Source organism: Mobula birostris, chromosome 1 (genome assembly GCF_030028105.1).
Source record: "Mobula birostris isolate sMobBir1 chromosome 1, sMobBir1.hap1, whole genome shotgun sequence".
In the NCBI taxonomy this organism is placed as follows: domain Eukaryota; kingdom Metazoa; phylum Chordata; class Chondrichthyes; order Myliobatiformes; family Myliobatidae; genus Mobula; species Mobula birostris.
Genome location: NC_092370.1, coordinates 232897224 through 232920123, shown reverse-complemented (window position 1 = coordinate 232920123; position 22900 = coordinate 232897224). Strand labels below are relative to the sequence as shown.

At 41.7% G+C, this 22900-nt stretch overlaps 3 protein-coding genes across 3 annotated transcripts in view; 1 reads left to right on the top strand and 2 right to left on the bottom strand.

The window, feature by feature from the left end:
* Nucleotides 1–2287, bottom strand: part of alkbh1 (alkB homolog 1, histone H2A dioxygenase) — a 51481-nt gene extending 49194 nt beyond the window's left edge. The window contains exon 1 of the mRNA XM_072273267.1: nt 1937–2287. Coding sequence (XP_072129368.1) covers nt 1937–2065 — 129 coding nt within the window. The 5' untranslated portion in view covers nt 2066–2287. The remainder of the gene's footprint in view (nt 1–1936) is intronic.
* On the top strand, nt 1958–16435 carry slirp (SRA stem-loop interacting RNA binding protein). Its single transcript, XM_072273279.1, has 4 exons — nt 1958–2344; nt 5417–5475; nt 15234–15341; nt 16295–16435. Exons 1-4 carry the CDS (start codon nt 2275–2277, stop codon nt 16364–16366), a joined length of 309 nt encoding a protein of 102 aa, XP_072129380.1. The 5' UTR covers nt 1958–2274; the 3' UTR covers nt 16367–16435.
* The window catches only part of snw1 (SNW domain containing 1), a 30554-nt gene continuing 23694 nt past the window's right edge, over nt 16041–22900 (bottom strand). Inside the window, exons 12-14 of the mRNA XM_072273252.1 lie at nt 19206–19323; nt 18071–18234; nt 16041–16865 (exon numbers count right to left, since the gene is read on the bottom strand). Coding sequence (XP_072129353.1) covers nt 16664–16865; nt 18071–18234; nt 19206–19323 — 484 coding nt within the window. The 3' untranslated portion in view covers nt 16041–16663. The remainder of the gene's footprint in view (nt 16866–18070; nt 18235–19205; nt 19324–22900) is intronic.

Sequence of the window (22900 nt, the reverse complement as noted above, 5' to 3'; positions counted from 1 at the left end):
AAATCGATCCAGCCTTGTCTTAAATATATTTACTGAGGTAGCCTTTATTGCTTCATTGAGCAAAGAATTCCACAGATACACCACTCTCTGGGAAAAGCAGTTCCTCCTCATCTCTGTCCTAAATCTACTCCCCCGAATCTTGAGGCTATGCCCCCTAGATCTAATCTCACCTACCAGTGGAAACAACTTTCCTTTCTCTATATTATACCTTTCATAATTTTATGTTTCTATAAGAACTCCTCTTATTCTTCTTGATGGGCCAAATGGCTTAATCCTGCTCCTGTGTCTTAAAGTCTTATAACTTTATAAACTTTATAAAACTTTTGTCATACTTCTGGTGGAGCACCACGTGCTGTGCAACTCTACAGACTGTCTTTACACATCTGGAGAAGAAGGATGCTCAGGTGAGAATGCTGTTCTTGGACTACAGTTCAGCATTCAACACTATAATTCCCTTCAGGCTCGACAAGAAGCTCAGAAATCTTGGACTTCACCCTGCCTTGTGTAGTTGGATCCTGAACTTCCTGTCAGATTGCTGGCAGGTGGTAAGAGTAGGCTTCCTCACCTCCACCCCTCTGACCCTCAACACAGGTGCTCCTCAGGGTTGTGTCCTAACCACCCACCTTTACTCCCTGTATACCCATGATTGTGTCACCACCTACAGCTCCAATCTGCTAATTAAATTTGCTGACAACACAACATTGATTGGACTAATCTCAAATAATAATGAGGCAGCCTACAGAGAAGAAGTCATCATCCTGACACAGTGGGGTCAAGAAAACAATCTCTCCCTCAATGTCGCAAGAACAAAGGAGCTGGTTGTAAACTACAGGAGGAATGGAGACAGGCATCAATGGATCTGGGGTTGAGAGGGTGAACAGCTTTAAGTTTCTCGGCATCACCGAGGATCTCACGTGGTCTGTACATACTGGCTGTGTGGTGAAAAAAGCACAACAGTGCCTCTTTCACCTCAGGCAATTGAATTTTGGTATGGGCTCCCAAATCCTAAGGACTTTCTACAGGGGCACAATTGACAGCATCCTGACTGGCTGCATCACTGCCTGGTATGGGAACTGTACTTCCCTCAATTGTAGGACACTGCAGAGAGTGGTGCAGACAGCCTGGCGCATCTGTAGATGTGAACTTCCCACTATTCAGGGCATTTACAGAGACAGGTGTGTAAAAAAGGCCCGAAGGATCATTGGGGACCCAAGTCACCCCAACCACAAACTGTTCCAGCTGGTACCATCCAGGAAATGGTACTGCAGCATTAAAGCCAGGACCAACAGTCTCCAGGACAGCTTCTTCCACCAGGCCATCAGACTGATTAACTCATGCTGATACAATTATATTTCTATGTTATATTGACTGTCCTGTTGTACATATTATTTTTTTTACAAATTACTATAAATTGCACATTTAGACTGAGACATAACATAAATATTTTTACTCCTCATGTATATGAAGGATGAAGTAATAAAGTCAATTCAATTCTTGTCACTATGTTATAGGAAGGAAATATATTCTCAGGGTTATGGTACATTAAGGTGCCATGTCAAGGTGAATAAGAAAGACCTACCTCATTTGGTAGAGGGAAGTTTACTTTTATCAGGAGAGAATACTGTAAGAACTAGAACTCGTTTTCCAAAAAGATGACAGAGACAGAAACCTTAATAGGAGACTATGTCCTGGGCAAGCACTTGAAATTCAGTAACCCATGCTTAAGACTTGGGAAAGGCCTTAATACGTGTTTTGATGTTTTTTTCTGGTGATGGAGTTTTTATTTACTTTACACGATACCGACGCTGTTTACCAACCTAGCCTTTTCCAGTCCTCCCTAATGCCCGAGAACCAGGCCAGTTACTATCACAACCACGTTACGGGCAACAGACAGCGGAGGGTTTCTATCGATTCACCGAGAGCGGCCGGGACCTACTTTGAGATTCTTTTCAGCTCTGGAAAAGTCGAGGACCCCAGAAAAGTCCGGCGGGGGTACGCGCCTCTTGTAGTACTTGAAGAGCCTCCTGAAGGCGTCCTCCCCCTGTTCCAGCCGCCCGGCGGCCATTGTCTTCCGTCAGCCCGGTCTGGGCCCGCCCCGCCGGTGCTCACCGCCTTAGTTCCACTGTAATCACCGCCAGCCGCCTCAAAAACAACTAGGAATCACAGCAGATATATGTTAATTTATCGAAGTTTTATTTTGACGGGGAACGCGTGTTGTCTTTTGATCGTCAGCCTCGCGGGTCGGAGGTCAGGAGTCATCATCGGGGAGTCGGCATGGCGGCACCACCGTCCCGAAAGGTTTTCGAGGTCTTCATCTCTCGCGTTCCCTGGACCCTGGCAAACAGTGAGTGACGCCGACTTTGCTTTCCGTTGCTCGGGGGGAATGCCTTTGCGTGCGAGTGATTTTTTAAAAATTAAGCTAGTGGGCGATGGAGGAGTGGGCCCCGACCCTGGGCAATAGCAACCTTGGTCATGCACCCGAACTGAATATATAACCCATAAAATGTTGGAGGTGCTCAGCAGCTCAGGCAGCATCTGTGGAGAGGAATAAACAGTCAACGTTTCGGGCTGAGACCCTTCATCAGGACTTGTGAAGGTTGTCGTCCCAAAATGCTGCCTGTTCTCCATCATAGATGTCCCTGACCTGCTCAGTTCCTCCAGCATTTTGTGTGTGTTGCTGTGAATTTCTGGCATCTGCAGAATCTCTCATATTTATGAACATATAACCCTGCGTTTTGTATTTTAAAATTAAAACACTGAACTTCCACATGGAGCGTCGGCGGATAGAGAAACAAAACTTTGGTTTTAAGTTGAAAACCCGCCATTGGAATTTAAGTGTAATATTTTGTATTAGTACTGGTTTATCATTCACGTGTACTGAGTTACAGTGAAAACCCTTTGCATGTCAGCCAGACAGATCAGCCATACCTAAATTATAATACTAAGTTGTATGATATTAAGCCATACCGAAGTTATTCAATGTAGTAAAAAGAAAATAGAATCCAGGGTATATATAGACTATTGCAGAGCAAGTGCAGTGCAGGCAGACAAATAAAGTGCTAGGGCTATGATGAGCCAGATCAAGTGTTGCTCTTGTAGCCCATCAGTGGTCCATTCAAGAGTCAATTATAACTGGGTTAAAAGCAGTCCTTGAGTCTGGTGATATGCAATGACTCCCTCCCTTAGACTATTTGAGGTAATTATTTTATTTTTTTACTTCTCTTCTGATATTTGTATATATGTGCACTTAAAATGCAACTGTGATACTGTAATTTCTTTTGGGATCAATAAAGTATCCCTGAGAGATGGGAGAAGAGAGGATGACCAGGGTGGGAGGGAAACCTTGATTACTCACAATGAGATGGGTTCTTTGATGAGGTAAGTGAATAACGTGGAACTGTTTCTACCACTGATAAAGAGTCTTTGACTTGAAATGGTAACTCTTGTTTGTTTTCTGAGTGTTTCCAGCATTTTCTCCTCTTATTTTGTATTGCTGATAAGGGAAATGGATAGTGTCAATTCAAGCTATTGAAAGGAAATTGATGGACGTCCATGGAATGTTAACTTACTGAGCAACAGGGAGAGGGCTAAGGAAATGGGGATACATTTGGTATGTCTTTGACTTGTTACTTCGAAGGAAAACAGGCTGTCCCTTCTAAGGTGCCTTATTCATCTTATAATTGTTTCCATTAAAGCATCCGGAATTGTCCTTAACTATGCACAAGATGCTGGAGGAATTGAGCTGGTTGAGTAGTATCTGTGGAGGTAATTATCATGCACTTTGTTGTAGGAGGTCTCACCTCTGCCCCTCTTACACTCAACACAGGTGCCCCTCAGGGCTGTGTACTAAGCCCCCCTCCTTTACTGTCTATATACCCATGGCTGTATCACTACCCACAGCTCCAATCTGCTAATTAAATTTGCCGATGACACTACACTGATTGGCCTTATCTCGAATAATAATGAGGCAGCTTACAGAGAGGAAGTCATCACCTGACACAGTGGTGTCAAGACAACAACCTCTCCCTCAACATCGCAAAAACAAAGGAGCTGGTTGTGGACTACAGGAGGAACGGAGACAGGCTAAACCCTATAGACATCAATGGATCTGGGGTTGAGAGGGTGAACAGCTTTAAGAGGTACAACAACACCTCTTTCACCTCAAACGATTGAATAAGTTTGGTATGGCCCCACAAGTTCTAAGAACTTTCTATAGGGGCACGATTGAGAGCATCTTGACTGGCTGCACCTCTGCCTGGTATGGGGACTGTACTTCCCTCAATCGCAGGACTCTGCAGAGAGTGGTGTGGACAGCCCAGCGCATCTGTAGATGTAAAATTCCCACTATTCAGGACACTTGCAAAGACAGGTGTGTAAAAAGGGCCTGAAGGATCATTGGAGACCGGAGTCACCCCAACTACAAACTGTTCCAGCTGCTACCATCTGGGAAACTGCATAAAAGTCAGGACCAATAGGCTCCGGGACAGCTTCTTCCACCAGGCCATCAGACTGATTAATTCACACTGATGCTACTGTACTTCTATGCTATATTGATTATCCTGTTGTACATACTACTTATTATAAATTATTATACTTGCAAATTGTACATTTGAATGGAGATGTAACAAAGATTTTTACTCGTGTTTGAAGGATGTAAGTAATAAAGTCAGTTCAATTCAGTTCAATTAACAAAGTGCTGGGGATACTAAACAAGTCGGGCAGCATCTGAAATTGGAACGAGATTGTTTGCTTCATTTCTTATTCACACTGTGTTGACGTCTTTTACTTGGGATGCAAAGAAATCAGATCTGCTTATAGTCAGAATATAGAAAAGCAAGGAGAGTGATTCTTCTTGTGAAAATAATTATGGAAAAAAACAGGGAATATTTACCTTTTCACTTGGTAAGTCATTTTATGAAAACTTGCTATCCACTATTTTCTCAGTGGCAAGTTTTGATGGAATAGACAGTAAATGCTGTGTGAGCCACTAACATTACAAAAATGAGTTAATTTAAAGTTCTAATACAGTTCTTTTCAACAAATAATGCCTTTTTGAACACTGAATCTTCCCTTCAATATCTTCTTTTTGCATTCTCTTGCAATTCCTGTCTTTGCCTTTCAAAATCTGTAACTCTCTACGTTAAATTACATCTGCTCCCTGACTCCCTATTCCATAAAGTAGAATGTACAAAACTGAGAATGGATAGTTTCTGAGGTGGTATTTTACATATTTTTAGTCAATATCGTTCAGCTCTTGGAAAGAAACTTCTAAGCTGGGAAAGTTGTATGGTAGCCTTGGGAAATGGAAAAGTAAGTGGCTGAAAAATGTTTGCAGTGTTCCTGCAGGAATAACTTATAGAAGTAATCGAACATTTAAAAAAAAAGTTATTGAATTAATGAATCTGTGTTTTTGCAGAAGAAATCAAGGATTATTTTGGACAGTTTGGATCAGTGAAGAAATGTCTTCTTCCATTTGTAAGTATTCAGTAACTTTAATCATACTCTGTGATAATAAATATAAGCTGAATCTTTTCTTTCCTATCTTGAATGGATCAACTATATGTTTTAGATTTTAAAATTAAATGCAGCATTGAAATCCCTTGTAAAGTCCAGAATGAGGAGAAGGCTAATCGGTATTTCACAGAGATCTGCTTTTATTTAATCTATCTTATTAATTGTGTGAGGAAATATCGGGAAATGGCAAACTACAACAGATTTTAAGAAATTCCATAAATACTTAAAACAGACAGAGAGGCAACCTGTTAGCAGGGACTATGAAAAATAAAGTTTTGAAGTAAGGATGTACAGTAGCATGTGCCTACAGTTGTGAAATTTCAACTGGTACAGAGCAGTGAAGTGATTTTTGGGTTGGATACATTAATGTTAGAATTGCAAGTGGGTGTGGAGAAAGTGTAAATGTGTAAACTAGAACAGCAAACAAATGTGGGCATAAGATGCTAGACAGATACAGTTTGGGACACCATAAGTAATTAATTGTGAGAATATTAAGCATTGACTGAAAGATGAGAATTTTAATAAAAAGTAGCATTGTTTCCACTGGTTAGGTACAAATATCAAAGCCATGTTTTTTGCCATAGGCACAAATACGTGTATGCAAAGATGCAATAAAAAACTTGGGAGTTGCATCACAGGAATGTAGCACCTGATGTACATTATCACGAAAAATAAATTATACACAATTTTTACAAGAAAGAACACAATTAGAACAAAAAAACAAAGAAAATAACTTCTTTGGAACAAAGTTTTCTATAATATGATTCATTCTTTTTATGTTCATAAAGGGGAGCTTTTTCTGGTTGGCTGCCAGTGACTAGTGATGTTCCAAAAAGTCTGGGTTGGGACCGCTTCTTTTTACGTTATATGTCAATGATTTGGATGATGGAATTGATGGATTTGTGGCCGAGTTTTCAGGTGATATAAAAATAGGTGGTGGGGCAGGTAGTTTTTAGGAGGTGGAGAGGCTGCAGAAGGACAGATTAGGAGAATGGGCAGAAAAGTGACTGATGGGATTCAAACCCGGACTCCAGCAACGACCATGGACACATTCGAAGCGATTGCGCAACCACCAACTGCGACTCCAGCCTTGAACTCCAGGCCGGGTCTTTATGTGCTGCTATTGTGACTCCCGTCTCCACTTCCCCCACCACCACTCTGCAATTCCATCTCCTTCAGATCCCATCGTCAGCTCCTGGGTCCTCAAAGGCTCCATCTTCCTCTCACCCCAACCCACCCCTCTCCATTGACACCCCTAGCCTCTCCCCTCCCCCCTCTGATCCCAGCTCTCATCCGTGCCGGGTCTTTACCATCCCCTCCGACCTTCAACTGTCGGAGGCAGAGCGCTCTGTCCTCAGTAAGAGCCTCACCCTTGTCCCCCTTAGCCCACACCTCAGCGAGTTCCGTGTTCGCCATGATGCGGAACTGTTCTTCCTCTGTCTCCGAGCCTACTTCTTCGGCAAGGACTCTTCCATCCCCACCGATGACCCCTTCTCCTGTCTTCAACCCTCCTCTTCTTCATGGACACCCCACTCTGGTCTTCTGCTTGCTCTGGATCTCTTTATTGCTAACTGCCAACGGGACATCAACCGTCTCGACTTCACCGCACCTTGTCCCCATTCCAACCTCACTCCTTCGGAACACTCTGCTCTCCACTCCCTCTGCACTAATCCTAACCTTATTATTAAACCCGCCGATAAGGGGGGTGCTGTTGTAGTCTGGCGTACTGACCTCTACCTTGCCGAGGCACAGCGACAACTCGCGGATACCTCCTCTTATTCACCCCTCGATCGTGACCCCACTAAGGAGCACCAGGCCATTGTCTCCCACACCATCACCGACTTTATCCGCTCAGGGGATCTCCCATCCACTGCTACCAACCTTATAGTTCCCACACCTCGCACTTCCCGTTTCTACCTCCTACCCAAAATCCATAAACCTGCCTGTCCTGGCCGACCTATTGTCTCAGCTTGCTCCTGCCCCACCGAACTCATTTCTGCATACCTCAACACTGTTTTATCCCCCCTTGTTCAATCCCTTCCTACCTATGTTTGTGACACTTCTCATGCTCTTAAACTTTTCGATGATTTTAAGTTCCCTGGCCCCCACCGCTTTATTTTCACCATAGATGTCCAGTCCTTATATACTTCCATACCCCATCAGGAAGGTCTCAAAGCTCTCCGCTTCTTTTTGGATTCCAGACCTAATCAGTTCCCCTCTACCACCACTCTGCTCCGTCTAGCGGAATTAGTCCTTACTCTTAATAATTTCTCCTTTGGCTCCTCCCACTTCCTCCAAACTAAAGGTGTAGCTATGGGCACCCGTATGGGTCCTAGCTATGCCTGCCTTTTTGTTGGCTTTGTGGAACAATCTGTGTTCTGTGCCTATTCTGGTATCTGTCCCCCACTTCTCCTTCGCTACATTGACGACTGCATTGGCGCTGCTTCCTGCACGCATGCAGAGCTCGTTGACTTTATTAACTTTGCCTCCAACTTTCACCCTGCCCTCAAGTTTACCTGGTCCATTTCCGACATCTCCCTCCCCTTTCTAGATCTTTCTGTCTCTGTCTCTGGAGACAGCTTATCCACTGATGTCTACTATAAGCCTACTGACTCTCACAGCTATCTGGACTATTCCTCTTCTCACCCTGTCTCTTGCAAAAACGCCATCCCCTTCTCGCAATTCCTCTGTCTCCGCCGCATCTGCTCTCAGGATGAGGCTTTTCATTCTAGGATGAGGGAGATGTCTTCCTTTTTTAAAGAAAGGGGCTTCCCTTCCTCCACTATCAACTCTGCTCTTAAACGCATCTCCCCCATTTCATGTACATCTGCCCTCACTCCATCCTCCCGCCACCCCACTAGGAATAGGGTTCCGCTGGTCCTCACCTACCACCCACCAGCCTCCGGGTCCAACATATTATTCTCCGTAACTTCCGCCACCTCCAACGGGATCCCACCACTAAGCACATCTTTCCCTCCGCCCCCCCCCCTGCATTCCGCAGGGATCGCTCCCTACGCAACTCCCTTGTCCATTCTTCCCCCCCATCCCTCCCCACTGATCTCCCTCCTGGCACTTATCCGTGTAAGCGGAACAAGTGCTACACATGCCCTTACACTTCCTCCCTTACCACCATTCAGGGCCCCAAACAGTCCTTCCAGGTGAGGCAACACTTCACCTGTGAGTCGGCTGGAGTGATATACTGCGTCCAGTGCTCCCGATGTGGCCTTTTATATATTGGCGAGACCCGACGCAGACTGGGAGACTGCTTTGCTGAACACCTACGCTCTGTCCGCCAGAGAAAGCAGGATCTCCCAGTGGCCACACATTTTAATTCCACATCCCATTCCCATTCTGACATGTCTATCCACGGCCTCCTCTACTGTAAAGATGAAGCCACCCTCAGGTTGGAGGAACAACACCTTATAGTCCGTCTAGGTAGCCTCCAACCTGATGGCATGAACATCGACTTCTCTAACTTCCGCTAATGCCCCACCTCCCCCTCGTACCCCATCTGTTACTTATTTTCGTACACACATTCTTTCTCTCACTCTCCTTTTTCTCCCTCTGTCCCTCTGAATATACCCCTTGCCCATCCTCTGGGGGCCCCCCCCCACCCCCCGTCTTTCTTCCCAGACCTCCTGTCCCATGATCCTCTCGTATCCCTTTTGCCTATCACCTGTCCAGCTCTTGGCTCCATCCCACCCCCTCTTGTCTTCTCCTATCATTTTGGATCTCCCCCTCCCCCTCCAACTTTCAAATCCCTTACTCACTCTTCCTTCAGTTAGTCCTGACGAAGGGTCTCGGCCTGAAACGTCGACTGCACCTCTTCCTAGAGATGCTGCCTGGCCTGCTGTGTTCACCAGCAACTTTTATGTATGTTGATGGGATTCAGTGTTGGGAAGTGTATGGTCATGCACTTTGGTAGAAGAAATAAAAGCGTTGAATATTTTCTAAATGGAGAGAAAGTTCAAAAATCTGAGGTGCAATGGGACTTGGGAGTCCTTGTGCAGGATACGGGGAGAAGGCAGGGGATTGGTGCTGAGAGGGAAATGGATCAGCCATGATGAAATGTCAGAGCAGACTCGATGGGCCAAATAGCCTTGTGAATATCTTGTGTTCTTATGCTGAGAGAAGAATGGATCCTTGGGCACCTTATCTGAATGCCTGTATTATTTGTAACACGGTCATTGAATTTGTGGCACAAATCAGAATAAAGGGGTATGATTTAGTGGCCATTACAGAAATGTGATTGCAGGGTGGAGAGGATTGGGAATTAAATATCCAAGGATATCAGGTAATACGGAAGGATAGGCAGCAAGGTAAAGGAGATGGGGTAGTGCTGTTAATTAAGGATGGGATCAGGGCGAAAGTGAGAGACGATGCAAGATCTAAGGAACAGATATTGAATCCATCTGGGTACAGATTAGAAATAGTAACGGGAAAAAAATCACTGGTGCGAGTTGTCTATCAGCCACCAAATAATAACATTGCAGTGGCACAGTAATATCAGAGGCATGTAAGAATGGAACAGAGTTATCATAGGGTACTTTAACTTGCACATAGACTGGGTGAATCAAGTTGGTTGAGGTAGTCTTGAGGAGGACTTCATAGAATGCATCTGTGATGGCTTTCTTGAATAGCATATTGCTGAACTTACAAGGGAGTGTGCTATCTTAGATCTAGTCCTGTGCAATGAGACAGGTAAAATTAGTGATCTTGTAGTTAGGGATCCTCTCAGGAAGAGTGATCACAGTATGATTGAGTTTCTCATACAAATGGAGGGTGCATTAGTTTGATCGAAAACCAGTGTATTATGCATAAACAATGCAGACTACAATGGGATGAGGGAGGATTTGGCTAGTGTAGACTGGGAACCCAGGCTATGGTGGGATGGTTGAGGAACATTGGAAGACTGAAAGAGATTTTTCATGGTGCTCAACAAAAGTATATTCCAGTTAAAAGCAAGGACAGTAAGGGTGGGGAGAGCCAGCCTTAGATAACTAAGGAAATAAGGGAAAGCATCAAACTAAAAGCTTGTGTGTACAAAGTCGCCAAAAGTAGTGGGAAACTGGAAGATTGGGAAAACTTTAAGAAGTAAGAGAACCACTAAGTGGGCAATAAAGAAAGGGAAGCTAGATTACGAAAGTGAACTAGCACAAAACATAAAAACAGATAGTAAAAATTTTTATAATTATATAATGTGGAAAAGGGTGGCCAAAGTTAATGTAGGTCCCTTGGAGGACGAGGAGGGGCGAATTGATACTGGGTAATGAGGAAATGGTAGAAGCTTTGAAAGACTATTTTGTGTTGGTCTTCATGGTGGAGGACACGTCTAACATGCCGAAGAGATATGGATGCGATGGGAGGCGAGGACCCCAATACTATAGCTATCACTAAAGAGGTAGTGCTGAGCAAACTTGTGGGCCTGAAGGTAGGTAAGTCCCCTGGTCCTGATGGAATGCATCCTAGGGTACTGAAAGAAATAGCAGAAGTTCCAGTAGAGGTTTTGGTGATAATTTACTAAAATTCTCTGGACCCTGGGCATCTCCCGTTAGGTTAGAAGATGGCGAATGTCACACCACAGTTCAAAAGGATGTAGGCAAAAGGCAGGTAACTGTAGGCTAGTTAGTTTAACATCTGTAGTTGGGAAAATGCTTGAAGCTATCATTAAAGATTAAATAGCAAGGCATTTGGAACAAAATGGATCCATTAGGCAGGTGCAGCATGGATTCTGCAAAGGCAGGTCCTGCTTGACAGACTTACTAGAGTTCTTTGAGGATATAATAAGCGCAGTGGATAGAGGGGATCAAATGGATGTTATTTACTTGGATTTCCAGAAGGCGTTCAATAAGGTACTGCATAAAAGACTTACCCGTAAGATAAGGATGCATAGAGTTGGGGGTGATGTATTAGAATGGATAGAGGATTGGTTAGCTAATAGAAAGCAGAGAATTGGGATACATGGGTGTTACTCTAGTTGACAATCAGTGGTGAGAGGAGTGCGGCAGGAGTTGGTGCTGGCTTGCAACTGTTCACGATATACATTAATGATCTGGAAGAAGAGACAGAGTGTTGTGTATCTAAGTTTGCTGATGACACTAAATTGAGCGGAAAAGCAAATTGTGCAGAAGATATGGAGAGTCTGCAGAGAGATAAAGATAGGTTAAATGAGTGGGCAAGGTTCTGGTAGAGTACAATGTTGGTAAATGTGAGGTCATCCACTTTGGAAGGAAAAATGGAAGATCAGGTTATTATTTAAAGGGTAAAAGATTGCAATATGCTGCTGTGCAGAGAGACTTGGGAGTGCTTCTGTATGAATCGCAATAGGTTGGTTTGCAAGTGCAGCAGGCTATCAAGAAGGCAAATGGAATGTTGGCTTTCATTGCTGGAGGGATTGAATTTAAGACCAGGAAATTATGCTGCAACTGTATAGGGTACTGGTGAGGCTGCATCTTGAGTATTGTATGCAGTTCTGGACTCCTTATTTGAGGAAGGATATACTGGCTTTGGGGGTGGTGCAGAGGAGGTTCATCAGGTTGATTCCAGAGATGAGGAGAGATTGAGTTGCTTGGGACTGTACTCGCTGGAATTCAGAAGAATGAGAGAAGATCTTAAAGAACTGTATAAAATCATGAAAGGAATAGATCAGATAGAGGCAGGAAAGTTGTTTCCACTGGTGGGTGAGACTAGAACTAGGAGACATAGCCTCAAGATTCGGGGGAGTAAATTTAGTATGAAGATGAGGAGGAACTCTTTTTCCCAAAGAGTGGTGAATCTGTGGAATTCCCTGCCTAATGAAGCAGTGGAGGCTACCTCAGTAAATATATTTAAGGCAAGGTTGGTTAGATTGTTGCATAGTAGGGGAATTAAGGGTTATGGGGAAAAGGCAGATAGATGGAGATGAGTCTGTGGTGAGATCAGCCATGATTTTATTGAATGGTGGAGCAGGCTCGACGGGCCAGATGGCCTACTCCTGCTCCTATTTCTTATGTTCTACAATTTTAAACATTTATGAGAATACAAAAACTAGCTTAAGTTACCTAAATTAAATAGTATCATATTTGAAGAAAAAATGTATAATTGCACAGAATGAAAGAGGATAAAATTGCAAAGGATGACTAAAAAGACAAAAAAAAATGAGTTGAAGCTAGTGTTAAATGTAAAAAAAATAATTTGATAGATATTTGAAAGAGAAAGGAGTTAACAAAGTGAGGGGTGGTCCTCTAGTGAGTCTGGGGATTAATAATGGGGAAATGACATAGCAGATGAATTAAAAAGATATTTTGCAATAGTGTTCACCAGAAAGGATTCCCAAAGGTTAAAATAAGTCAGGAATTGGAAAAGAGTGAGAAAATTATTCTTAGAAATACGTTGCTGAGTTGGAGCTTCAAGTAGTTCTGGTGGACTTCATCCTGGAGCCACAAAGAAGTAGTGAGAAAGTAACACACATAAAAATTGTTGGTGAACGCAACAGGCCAGGCAGCATCTATAGGAAGAGGTACAGTCGACGTTTCTGACCAAGACCCTTCATCAGGACTAATTAAAAGAAGAGATAGTAAGAGATCTCAGTCCATTCAGAAATCGAGTGGCAGAGGGGAAGAAGTTATTCATGAATCATTGAGTGTGTGCCTTCAGACTTCTGTACCTTCTCCCTGATGGTAACACTGAGAAGAGGGCATGACCTGGGTGAAGGAGACCACCTTTTTCTGGCATTGCTCCTTGAAGATGTTCTGACTATTGGGGACGCTGGTCTCCATGATGGAGCTGGCTGAGTTAACAACTTATTGAATTGGTTAGATTAGAAAATACAAATGTTTTGCTCCTTCATTCAAACAAGGAATGAGTTGGGGAACTGGAAACTATAGGCCACTTAGCCTAATTATGTCATTGGAAAAATATTGAAAAGCCGATAGATAGAAATTACGGTGTCACAGTAGCATTGTAAGTGCACAGATATACAAATATTAGACAAGAAGTAAGAAAGAATTTAAAAAATCGGTTACCTCAAACAGTCTAACAGGAGGGGGTCATCATTTCCCCCAGCTACAGGTTGACTAGTGGCCGAGGGTAAGAATGACCTAATGCTCTCTTTGGAGCAGCACATTTGTCTTAGTCTATTACTGAAAATGCTCCTTTGTTCAGCCAAGGTGGCATGCAGAGTGAGAAACATTGTCCAGAATTGCCAAGATTTTCCATAGAGTCCTTTGTTCTACCACAGCCTCCAGTGTGTTCGGTTGGACTCCTATAACAGAGCCAGCCTTTCTGCTGAGCTTGTTGGCATCACGTGTGTTGATGCCATTGCCTCAGCACACCACTGCATAAAAGATTGTACTGGTGTCAACAGACTGGTAGAACATGTGAAGGAGGGGCTTGCATACTTCAAAGGGCCTCAGTCTCCTCAGGAAGTAGAGGTGATTCTGGCCCTCCTTGTACATATTATTAAAGATGTGTTTAAAAAAAAAAGGTAATCGGGAAACTTTAGGAAATCATGTTGTCCTGTTTATTTGGTTTTTGGAAGTAGGAAAGTATTGCAGATAAAGAGAAATTGTGGGGTAGCATGGTGGTTAGTGTAATCCCTTTCCAGCGCCAGTAATCACTGGTTAGGGTTTTATTCCTGCTGCAGCCTGTGAGGAGGTTCAGTCTGCTCTCTGTGACCATGTGGATTTGCTCCAGTTTATTCACATTCCAAAGGTGTACGGTTAACAGTAGCAAGCTATGGGCATAGTATGTGAGCACCAGAAGTACGGTGACATTTGCTTGCTGCCCCAGCACATTCTCACTAATTTGAGTTGATGCAAAACAATACATTATGTGTTTCAATGTACGTGTGGCAAATAAAACTAACCTTTTTTTTAGTAATTGATGGATGAATTGTTCTTCGATTTCTGGTCTTTTGCCAAGGTGCTTTCTCAGTTTGTTGCACAAAGTAGAGGAAGTAAAATATAGACACTGATAGAGATTGGCTTGTAAACAAATTAGGCTAAAATGGAGGGGAATGAACAGTCAACTTTTCGGACCAAGATCCTTCATCAGGAACAGGAAAGGAAGGAGGCGGTATCCAGAATAAGAAGGTGGGGAGAGGGGAATGAGTACAAGCTGATAGGTGAAGATGTCATCTAATAGTTCCCTCCTTCAGTGATTTATGTCTTTCACCTATCTCCTCCTGGCTTCTTGCCTCAACCAACCTTCTGTGCGAAGAAGCTTGCTAAGTAAATTAAAGGGATTAGACCCCTTGGAATATATTGAAGCCTGTTTTCTTGTAATTTCAAATTTTAGTCATTTCTTCATTCACAATTCAACCAACTATCCAATGTTATTCACTAACACTGCATGTTTTTTCCCTCCAACTGGCATCACCACCAACATTGTCACTCACCTCCTGCAGGTCTCCACAGGCTTAAAACTTCAAGCTAACTTCATTTATATATTTCCCTTTTTTTGATAAAAGGTCCTTGGCCTGGGATGTTAATTCTAATCTCTCCATAAATGCTGCCTGACCTGTGAAGTATTTCCACTGATTTGTTATTCCAGATTTCCAACAGCTGTGCTGTATTTCTTTTGGATTTGAAAACAAAATGCTGAAAGAACTCACATCAGGTGGCATCTGAGAGAAAAATGTTTGTTACAATTCCAGAGGCAGAGACGGACATGAATTCAAATATTTGCAGAAATAGCAGTAAATTGATTTGTAATGCTCATTGACCAAATTCATATTACAGGACAAGGAAACTGGATTTCACAAAGGATTTTGTTGGGTCAGCTTCACTACAGAAGAAGGACTTCAGAATGTGCTGCAGACAGAAGTACATAATATTGAAGGTGCAAAGGTAATTTTAAAATGCTGTTTTCTTTTATTCAAAGTATGAGGAAATAATTTGATGTTCATGAAACTCTCCTGATGATGAAGAGAGCCACTTCAAAACAAATGTCTTCAGTTTGTAGCTGCTGTCTGCATCAACTGTGGTGCGTGTGGGATAATTTGCAGTAAAGCTAGCATTAAGAAATCATAGGGTATGTAGGAATGGAGTACTAAGTAGTCTTGATATTTTTAAGGAGGGATATAGAATATAGCTTCTTGGGTTCTGTAGGACTGTAAGATTTTCTAGACTATTCAAATGACTCTTAGTATCAAACTAAGTTAATTAAAAAGTTAGTTGGGATTTTTTATTGAACTGTGTTTATGGGAACATGTGAATAAGACTCTGGTGAATCATCAGGATTTCCTGAAAAATTAGATAAGCTGTTTGGTTGCATTTGCATTTTAAACAGATTGTGTGAAGAAGGGAAAACCGAGGTTTTGGAACTAGGCTTAAACTTCTTGATGAGACTGATATCGTCAAAGGCCAACATCTTTGAACTATGAAGGAGGAGAGGGAAGAACTAGTGTTGGAGACTGGTTGTATGGTGGCAGAGTAGGTTCAAGGGCAATTGATGGTTTACCTCTTGAAAATCATGGGCATGGAAGTGCCATTGATTTTTATTAAATTTTCCAAAATAACCTCCTCAGAAAATAAATCCACAAAAGGCAAAAGAAAATTTGTTTTATTTTAAAAAAGAACAGAAATGGGCTACCAATAGTAACATCACCAGACCTATATTACAAAGGCAAAGTTTAGCCAAGATCCTCAATGCCATTTGCTGCATTTAGCCAACTACCTGGCTACTCTTCTGTTTTAATATTATAGTTTACAGCAACACTCTTCCATGCGGATAATGTTGGTATTACACTAAAGCAAAAGTAGAAATTGAATAACTCATTAAAAATTTATTCTCTTCACAGCTTCAAGTTCAGAGGAACAGAAAATTATTCCAAAGACAAGGAGCCAAGAAAATTACCGAATCAGCAAGTTGATACCGATATGGAGGGTGTAGTTCAATTTGTTTTTGTCTTAAAGTTGATGAATAAACAGTTGTAATGTTTAAAATCTCCCCTTTGCATTTTCTTGCGTGCTTACATTAGCTTTTTAATTAGAAAAATAGATTGAATTTTACTTTACAGGAACATCACTGTAAAGGAAATTCACACAAGGAAATTGTTTCCAGGTTGTGTTGTAGCCATGATATACAGCAAGTCCATGCAGAAACAAATGCTAGGGACGTTGGTTTGAACTGAATTTTGTTGAAACATAATAGTATTATAAAAGTTCATCTATTCCTTTCTTCGCTTCTTTCCCTCATGTTCGTATTCTTTTGAACGGCCACTTTCAGGTCTCTTTGAACCACCATGTTGCTTGGCTTCCTCCAAGAACTTATCCAGCCCGAAGGGATCTTCTTCATCCCTCTCAAACTGAACAGGGCCTTCACGACGCTGTTTGCGGTCTGTACCAGAAAATTCCCTGTCAGGGACAAACCTAAAAAAGAAAATGACAATTAATTTATATTTTGTGGGATAATTCTCAAAACTAGTTGTGCACAAGTGATTCAATCAATGTAAGCAAATGGTATTGAAGAAAACATTAGAGTTGAAACTTTATTTCCATTGAGAAGCTACATCTACACAAGAGGCTTCTGCCAAACTTACTCATGCCAAGATTTACAGTAAAATGAGTTAATTATACAAATGTTTTAGAATTTTTTTTTTACTGTCTAAACCTTAATTGTTCTTAAGGCACATTTCCAAAGCAACAAATTGTATTGCACAAGAGCAGTGACACCAATCCTCTCAAAAGAGAAACCATAGTTAGTAGTTATTCTCATGAAAGATCGATGATTTGAAAACGTTAACTTTCTTTGGACAGCTATTAATTTGTTGAGGATTATGTTGCTGTTTTAGAGAATTCTAGTTAGGCTGCATCTGGAGTACTGCATACAGTTCTGGTTGCTCCATTATAGGAAGGATATAGAGGCTTTGGAGAAGGTGCAGAAGAGGTTTACCAGGATGCTACCTGGATTAAAGGGTATGATCTATAATGAGAGGTTGGGCAAACTTGGGTTGTTTTCTCTGGAGTGGCGGATCTGATACAGTAGGCAAGTAATATATTTTTCCCAGGGTTGAAATGTCTAATACCAGAGGCATGCATTTAAAGTGAGAGGGAGTAATTTCAAAGGAGAAGCGAGAAGCAAGTGTTTTTATACAGAGTGTTGAGTGCCTGGTATGCTAAGTACATTAGGGACTTTTAAGAGGCATTTAGGTAGGCACATATGTGAGGAGAATGGAAGGATATGGACATTGTACAGGCAAAAGAGATTAGTTGGCAATCTGATTACTAATTTGATTGATTTGGCACATGGGCTGAAGGGCAAGTTCCTGTGCTGTTTGATATATGATTTGTTTATATTTTGATAAATTTATAGGAGCATCCTGGGGAGAGACTTAGGGAGAATTTAGAGGCTTACTATCTAACAGTTGAAGCCACAACTGGAGATTAAAAGCTGAATGCCCAAGAATTAGAACAACATATATTACAACATCTTGAAGGAAGATACACTCTCAGCCTAGTTTTGGATGATTTAAAATTTACTTTGCAGAATGAAGGAGTATTTATAACAGACAAGTCAACAGGTTTAAAAAAAAAATGAGGTAAGGCAAAAAAGAATGCTACTGTGAGTTACTTACCGGTTGTTTTTCATAAATGTGTCCAAATCATCACCATAGGTGTCTTTATCAGCATTTTTGGTTGGTCTGTACACACTTTGTGCCATGTCTTTGCCAGCTCTCCATGGCTGGTCATAAACATTGTAAAGTTCGTCCTCTCCACCTGCAAAGCCACTGTCCATGCCCTGCAAAAATATCAGCTGCATCATTACTGCTCATCAATGGTTTAAACCAGAGAATCCAGTTGCTCCTAGCGAGATTAAAACTAGAAGTCATGGGTTAAGGGTGAAACATGCAGGGGAACTTTTCTCAGAGGGTGGTGAGTGTTGAACGAGCTGCCAGCAGAAGCATATTCAATTTCAAAATTTATGTGAGGTCTGGATAGGTACATGGAGTACTATGGATTGGGTGCAGGTTAATGACACTGGGAAGGTTAATAGTTTGATTTGGACTAGATGGGCCAAACAGCCTGTTTCTGGGCTATGACTCAATTTTCAAGTTTCTTTTAAATTAAAAATACGAGGTTCACTCAATTTACTTTCCACAGGATGCAGATAGGAACTGCTTTAAGCATCTTAATTTTGAGATCCAGTCCCATACTGCAGCCCAAAAAAAAAATAAAAGCTTAACAGGTTTATAAATGGGTCATTTAGCCCTCAACAGAAAACAATTTTATCACTGAAAGCTCTACGTAGATTCATCTATGATATGAGGCTTCTGAAGTATTTTGCTCAGTACTTTTCTAATGAGAAACAACTTTCATAATCTGGTTCGAATCACAAGTATGTGAGGTCCACTTGCTGGGGTTAATGAGTAATTTGAGGTGGCATATCAAGATCATTAATATCTTGCCACATTGTATAAAGTGTGACTATTTTGCTCCCCCATAGGCTGGGTGGCAATATTATTTGGTTTTTGCTTTCCCTGTTCATTATAGAGAAATGACCTTTTCAGCAGATTTGTTGAATTGTGATCTATATTTTCCAGATGGAATACCTGGATTGTACATACAGCACATTATAGTGGTTTAATAATGTTAAGTAAGATTTGGGAAAGCAAATACCAGCGACAGCTAGTTTTATTTTTTTAAGGAATGAGGAAAACTATTGCATAAATCAAGCTATGTAACTCCTTTGCATTGACCACATTATTTTACCTTGTTCTGGTTGAAGAGTCTTTGGTCATAGGCTAGTTCAGATGATACATGTTGATGTGGTACACCCAGTGCAATCAGCTCACTGATATCTCGATCCTGATCCTTCTGCTGTTTGAACCTGGTATTCAAGCAAGTTTTAATTACTTATATGTTGAATTCACCAGGCACCATGTGCAGAAATTCAAGTTATAGACCAGAGTCTATTTAAACAAGTATTGTTCACAATTCAAAACTATTTCATTAGGTGGAAAGAACTTTGGGATATAATGAAGATGTATAAGATATTGACCACCCATCAAGTCCCTGCCAGCTCTTGATAGATAAAGTCTCATTCCCCTAATTTTCCACAGGCTTGCAAATCGTTCACTCTCACCTGCCCATCTAATTCTTACTATAGCAGAGTTCCAGATTTAAAAATTACTGAAAAATACTGAAAATTAAAATGTAACATTATCAGTTGGCTTAAAAGAAACCTGTTCATCTCTCAGATTTTACTGATGACATACAGTAGCTTAGAAACAGCACTCCCCCTTAGAGTTAAATGTTTATTTGTTCAAAGCCAAACAAGAGACTGGCAAAAAAGCACACTTTTTTGAGGGAATATTATTTAATGTTTCATCTCAATAGAGATTATGTGCCTCTCAACAAGTAAAACATCTCACATCTGTATTCAGGGCTCTGGTTTATTGGCCATTATTTCCTTGCAGGTATCTGTGGCTCAGTATTATCTCCAAACCAGAAGGTTTGGCTGGCAATCCAGGCCTATTCAGAATGCTGCATTGTTGCAAGTGCCATTCTGAAGGTGGGCGCCACTATAGCATAGTGGTTAGAGCAACGGTATTACAGCTTGTGGCATCAAGAGATTAGAGTTCAATTCTGACATCATCTGTAAGGAGTTTGCATGTACTTCCCATGATCACGTGGGTTTCCTCTGGGTACTGTTCCTCCTACAGTCCAAAGATTAGTAAGTTAATTAGTCATTGTAAGTTGTCCTGTGATTAGGCTTGGTTAAATTGGTGGGTTGATGTTGGCGTGGCTGAGGGTCTATTTTGTTCTGTAACTAAATAATTTCAAAGGAAGCTCCCACATAGAGCGATGTGATTGTTTCAGTGAGTTTCATCAGGCTGATGACCTGACTCACCTCAGCCCTTGCTGCTTGGCATGTATGTAGTTCTGTGTTACAAAGTGCCACGAGATCTTGTTAACATACCCTCAGTAGGCTCACACTTGCAACAATACACTGAGCAATATTCATCCTTTAGTCAAAATTGCTAAACTCGAATTTCTGGTCATAGTGCTATTTGTGGGTGTTTATGGCGTGCAACTGGAAATTGCATTTTCTGCATTTCAACACTGACTTACTTCATGGTTCTAGAACATTTTAGACTCTACTGAAGCTGTACATGAAATGAATGCACGGTATTGTTTCTTAACTACCAACATCATACTTTCTGCAATGTTAGAAATCAGGAAAATGCAAAATGCAGGAGGAACTCAGCAGGTCAGGCAGCATCTATACAGGAATAAAAAGCCAACATTTCGAGCTGAACCCTTCATCAGGACTAATTTAATACTTTTTTTTTAGTTTTTTTAAGGACAGACTGCTCCTTTCCAAACAGAATCAAATTACTGGTGACCTCACAATGAAAGAAAGCTTTTGATTTAAGTCGGAGATAATTAGGTCTAAGTCACTGCCATGGGGAACTTTTTGCAGAGATGTGCTGGGACTGGACTGCTCAGCTTTCAACAACCACAAGCTATTTCAGATAGATGCCAGTATTGTTTCTGTACTGGAACAGCTTAGCTAGAGTTAGTTCCTCAGTGCAAGTCTCCTCTACTATTACTAGGATGTGCCTGGTTCCATGGCATCTGTTGTACCCGGTGTTCTGTGTTGCTTCTTGATACAATGTAGAAGCAATCAGACTTGCTGTAGACTGGCTTCCATTATTGCAGACCCAGGCCAGAAGGCAAGACTGACCGTTTATTTTGGGCACTAAGAGGGGTTATCTCAGTGATTGTGATCTGGGTTTAAACCTGACCTTGGGTGCTATGTGGAGTTTGCACGTTATCCTTGGGACCATGAGAATTTCCTCTAGATGTGTTGATTGGTAGTCAATTGACTAATGCGTAGCTGAGTGATAGAATCTGAGGGAGTTGATAAGATTAATATAGGACTGGTGCAAATGGGCAGTTGTCAGCACCGTCTCAGTGGTTTGAAGTGCCTTTCCTGTTTGACTATTTGGAACTTCCAGATAAATGTGGTTGTGTCTTCTTCAGCACTCACTGAAGAATATTGTTGAAGCTTCCTATTCCAGTTAGCCATTTTAAATTTTCCACCAGCAATAATTATATGTGACAGGGCTGCAGAGGATTGATCTGATCCATCAGTCGCTTATCCATTTCTGTTGGCATGGTATTTTTGTTATTTAGCATGCATGTAGTCCTGATTTGTGGCTTCAGTGTTGAGGGCAACTTGCTTAGCACCTGATTGTTAGTTAAAACTAGTTAAGACTTGTCCGACTGCACCTCAGTGAAACTATATTGATATCCTGGCTTGACGGTAGTGTTAGATGGAGGGAAAGGTTAAATAACACAATTATTACAGATTTTGTTGGTGTACATTTCTACTACTGCTGATGGCCCAAAATGCCCCACAGATGCCGTTGAGCCGGTAGACAGTTTCCAAATCTACCCTACGTAGTACAATTATAATGCTACACAACACAATTAATATTACTATGTAGTCATACTTCTACTGAAAGCTATTATGGACAGAAACATTTGCCACTGAATCGTCTGGCAACACAAACAAGGTCAGAAAGGTTTATATCTTAAATGAATTCACTCACTACCTGCCACAGACCGACTCTAGCAGATCCATGCTTCAGCGTTCAGTCAACTCAGCCAGCATGGATACTAAGCCACCTTTGGGATGATCATTGAAGTACTTTAGCCAGAGTACATTTGGTTCTCCTGGTATTTCCATATGTTCTTCCAAATGGAGAAGCACCAACTCATCAACCAAGGACAGACACTGAGTTTCCTTGACCATATTTGACTTAATGCCATGGGACCTTATGGGCTCTGAGGCTAATAGTGGGGATCACCACGGCTACTGCTTCCTGCCCGGATATCACTGTGCTGTCACTGCTGCCTGGATAGGATGTACCAAGGGATTGTGATGGCAGAGCCTGGCATTTGCCTTAGGGCATGTGATTCAATGTTTACAACCTCTGCACGACCAGACTGTGGGACTGCTTGCCAATTTAGACTCCACTCCCCAATTGTCTGTGAAGTCAACTGGCTGCAAGCTACTTTACTGCATCTGAATTTGATACTAGCACTGACACCAGGTGGTGTGTCTGGATTTATTCTGCCTCTACCTGTGGTAATGGCACCACCAAATGATTTGTTGGGCCTTTTCAGAGGGCAAGTGCCAATCTGAGTAACAATGCCAGATCAGACAGGAATAGTAGATTTCTTCTAAAGGAGGTAAGTTTTTAATGACGATCCAGTACATTTATGGCAATCAATAATTAATAACTGATTTTAAATACCATTGCTATCAGGGCGGTGTTTTATTTGGGCCTTTGGATTGCTAGTCCAATAACTTTACAACTGCATCATCACCTTGAAAAGTAACACTAAACTTTTTTTCCCCCCAAGAAAAGCTGATTAATTCTAGGCCGTAAGCC

Bases quoted from the DNA above. Each gene is read 5' to 3' on its own strand.
- slirp (XM_072273279.1), top strand. From the start codon at position 2,275: ATGGCGGCACCACCGTCCCGAAAGGTTTTCGAGGTCTTCATCTCTCGC. The intron at 2,345-5,416 runs GTGAGTGACGCC...GTGTTTTTGCAG, and splicing joins TCCCTGGACCCTGGCAAACA to AAGAAATCAAGGATTATTTT. The intron at 5,476-15,233 runs GTAAGTATTCAG...TTCATATTACAG, and splicing joins AGAAATGTCTTCTTCCATTT to GACAAGGAAACTGGATTTCA.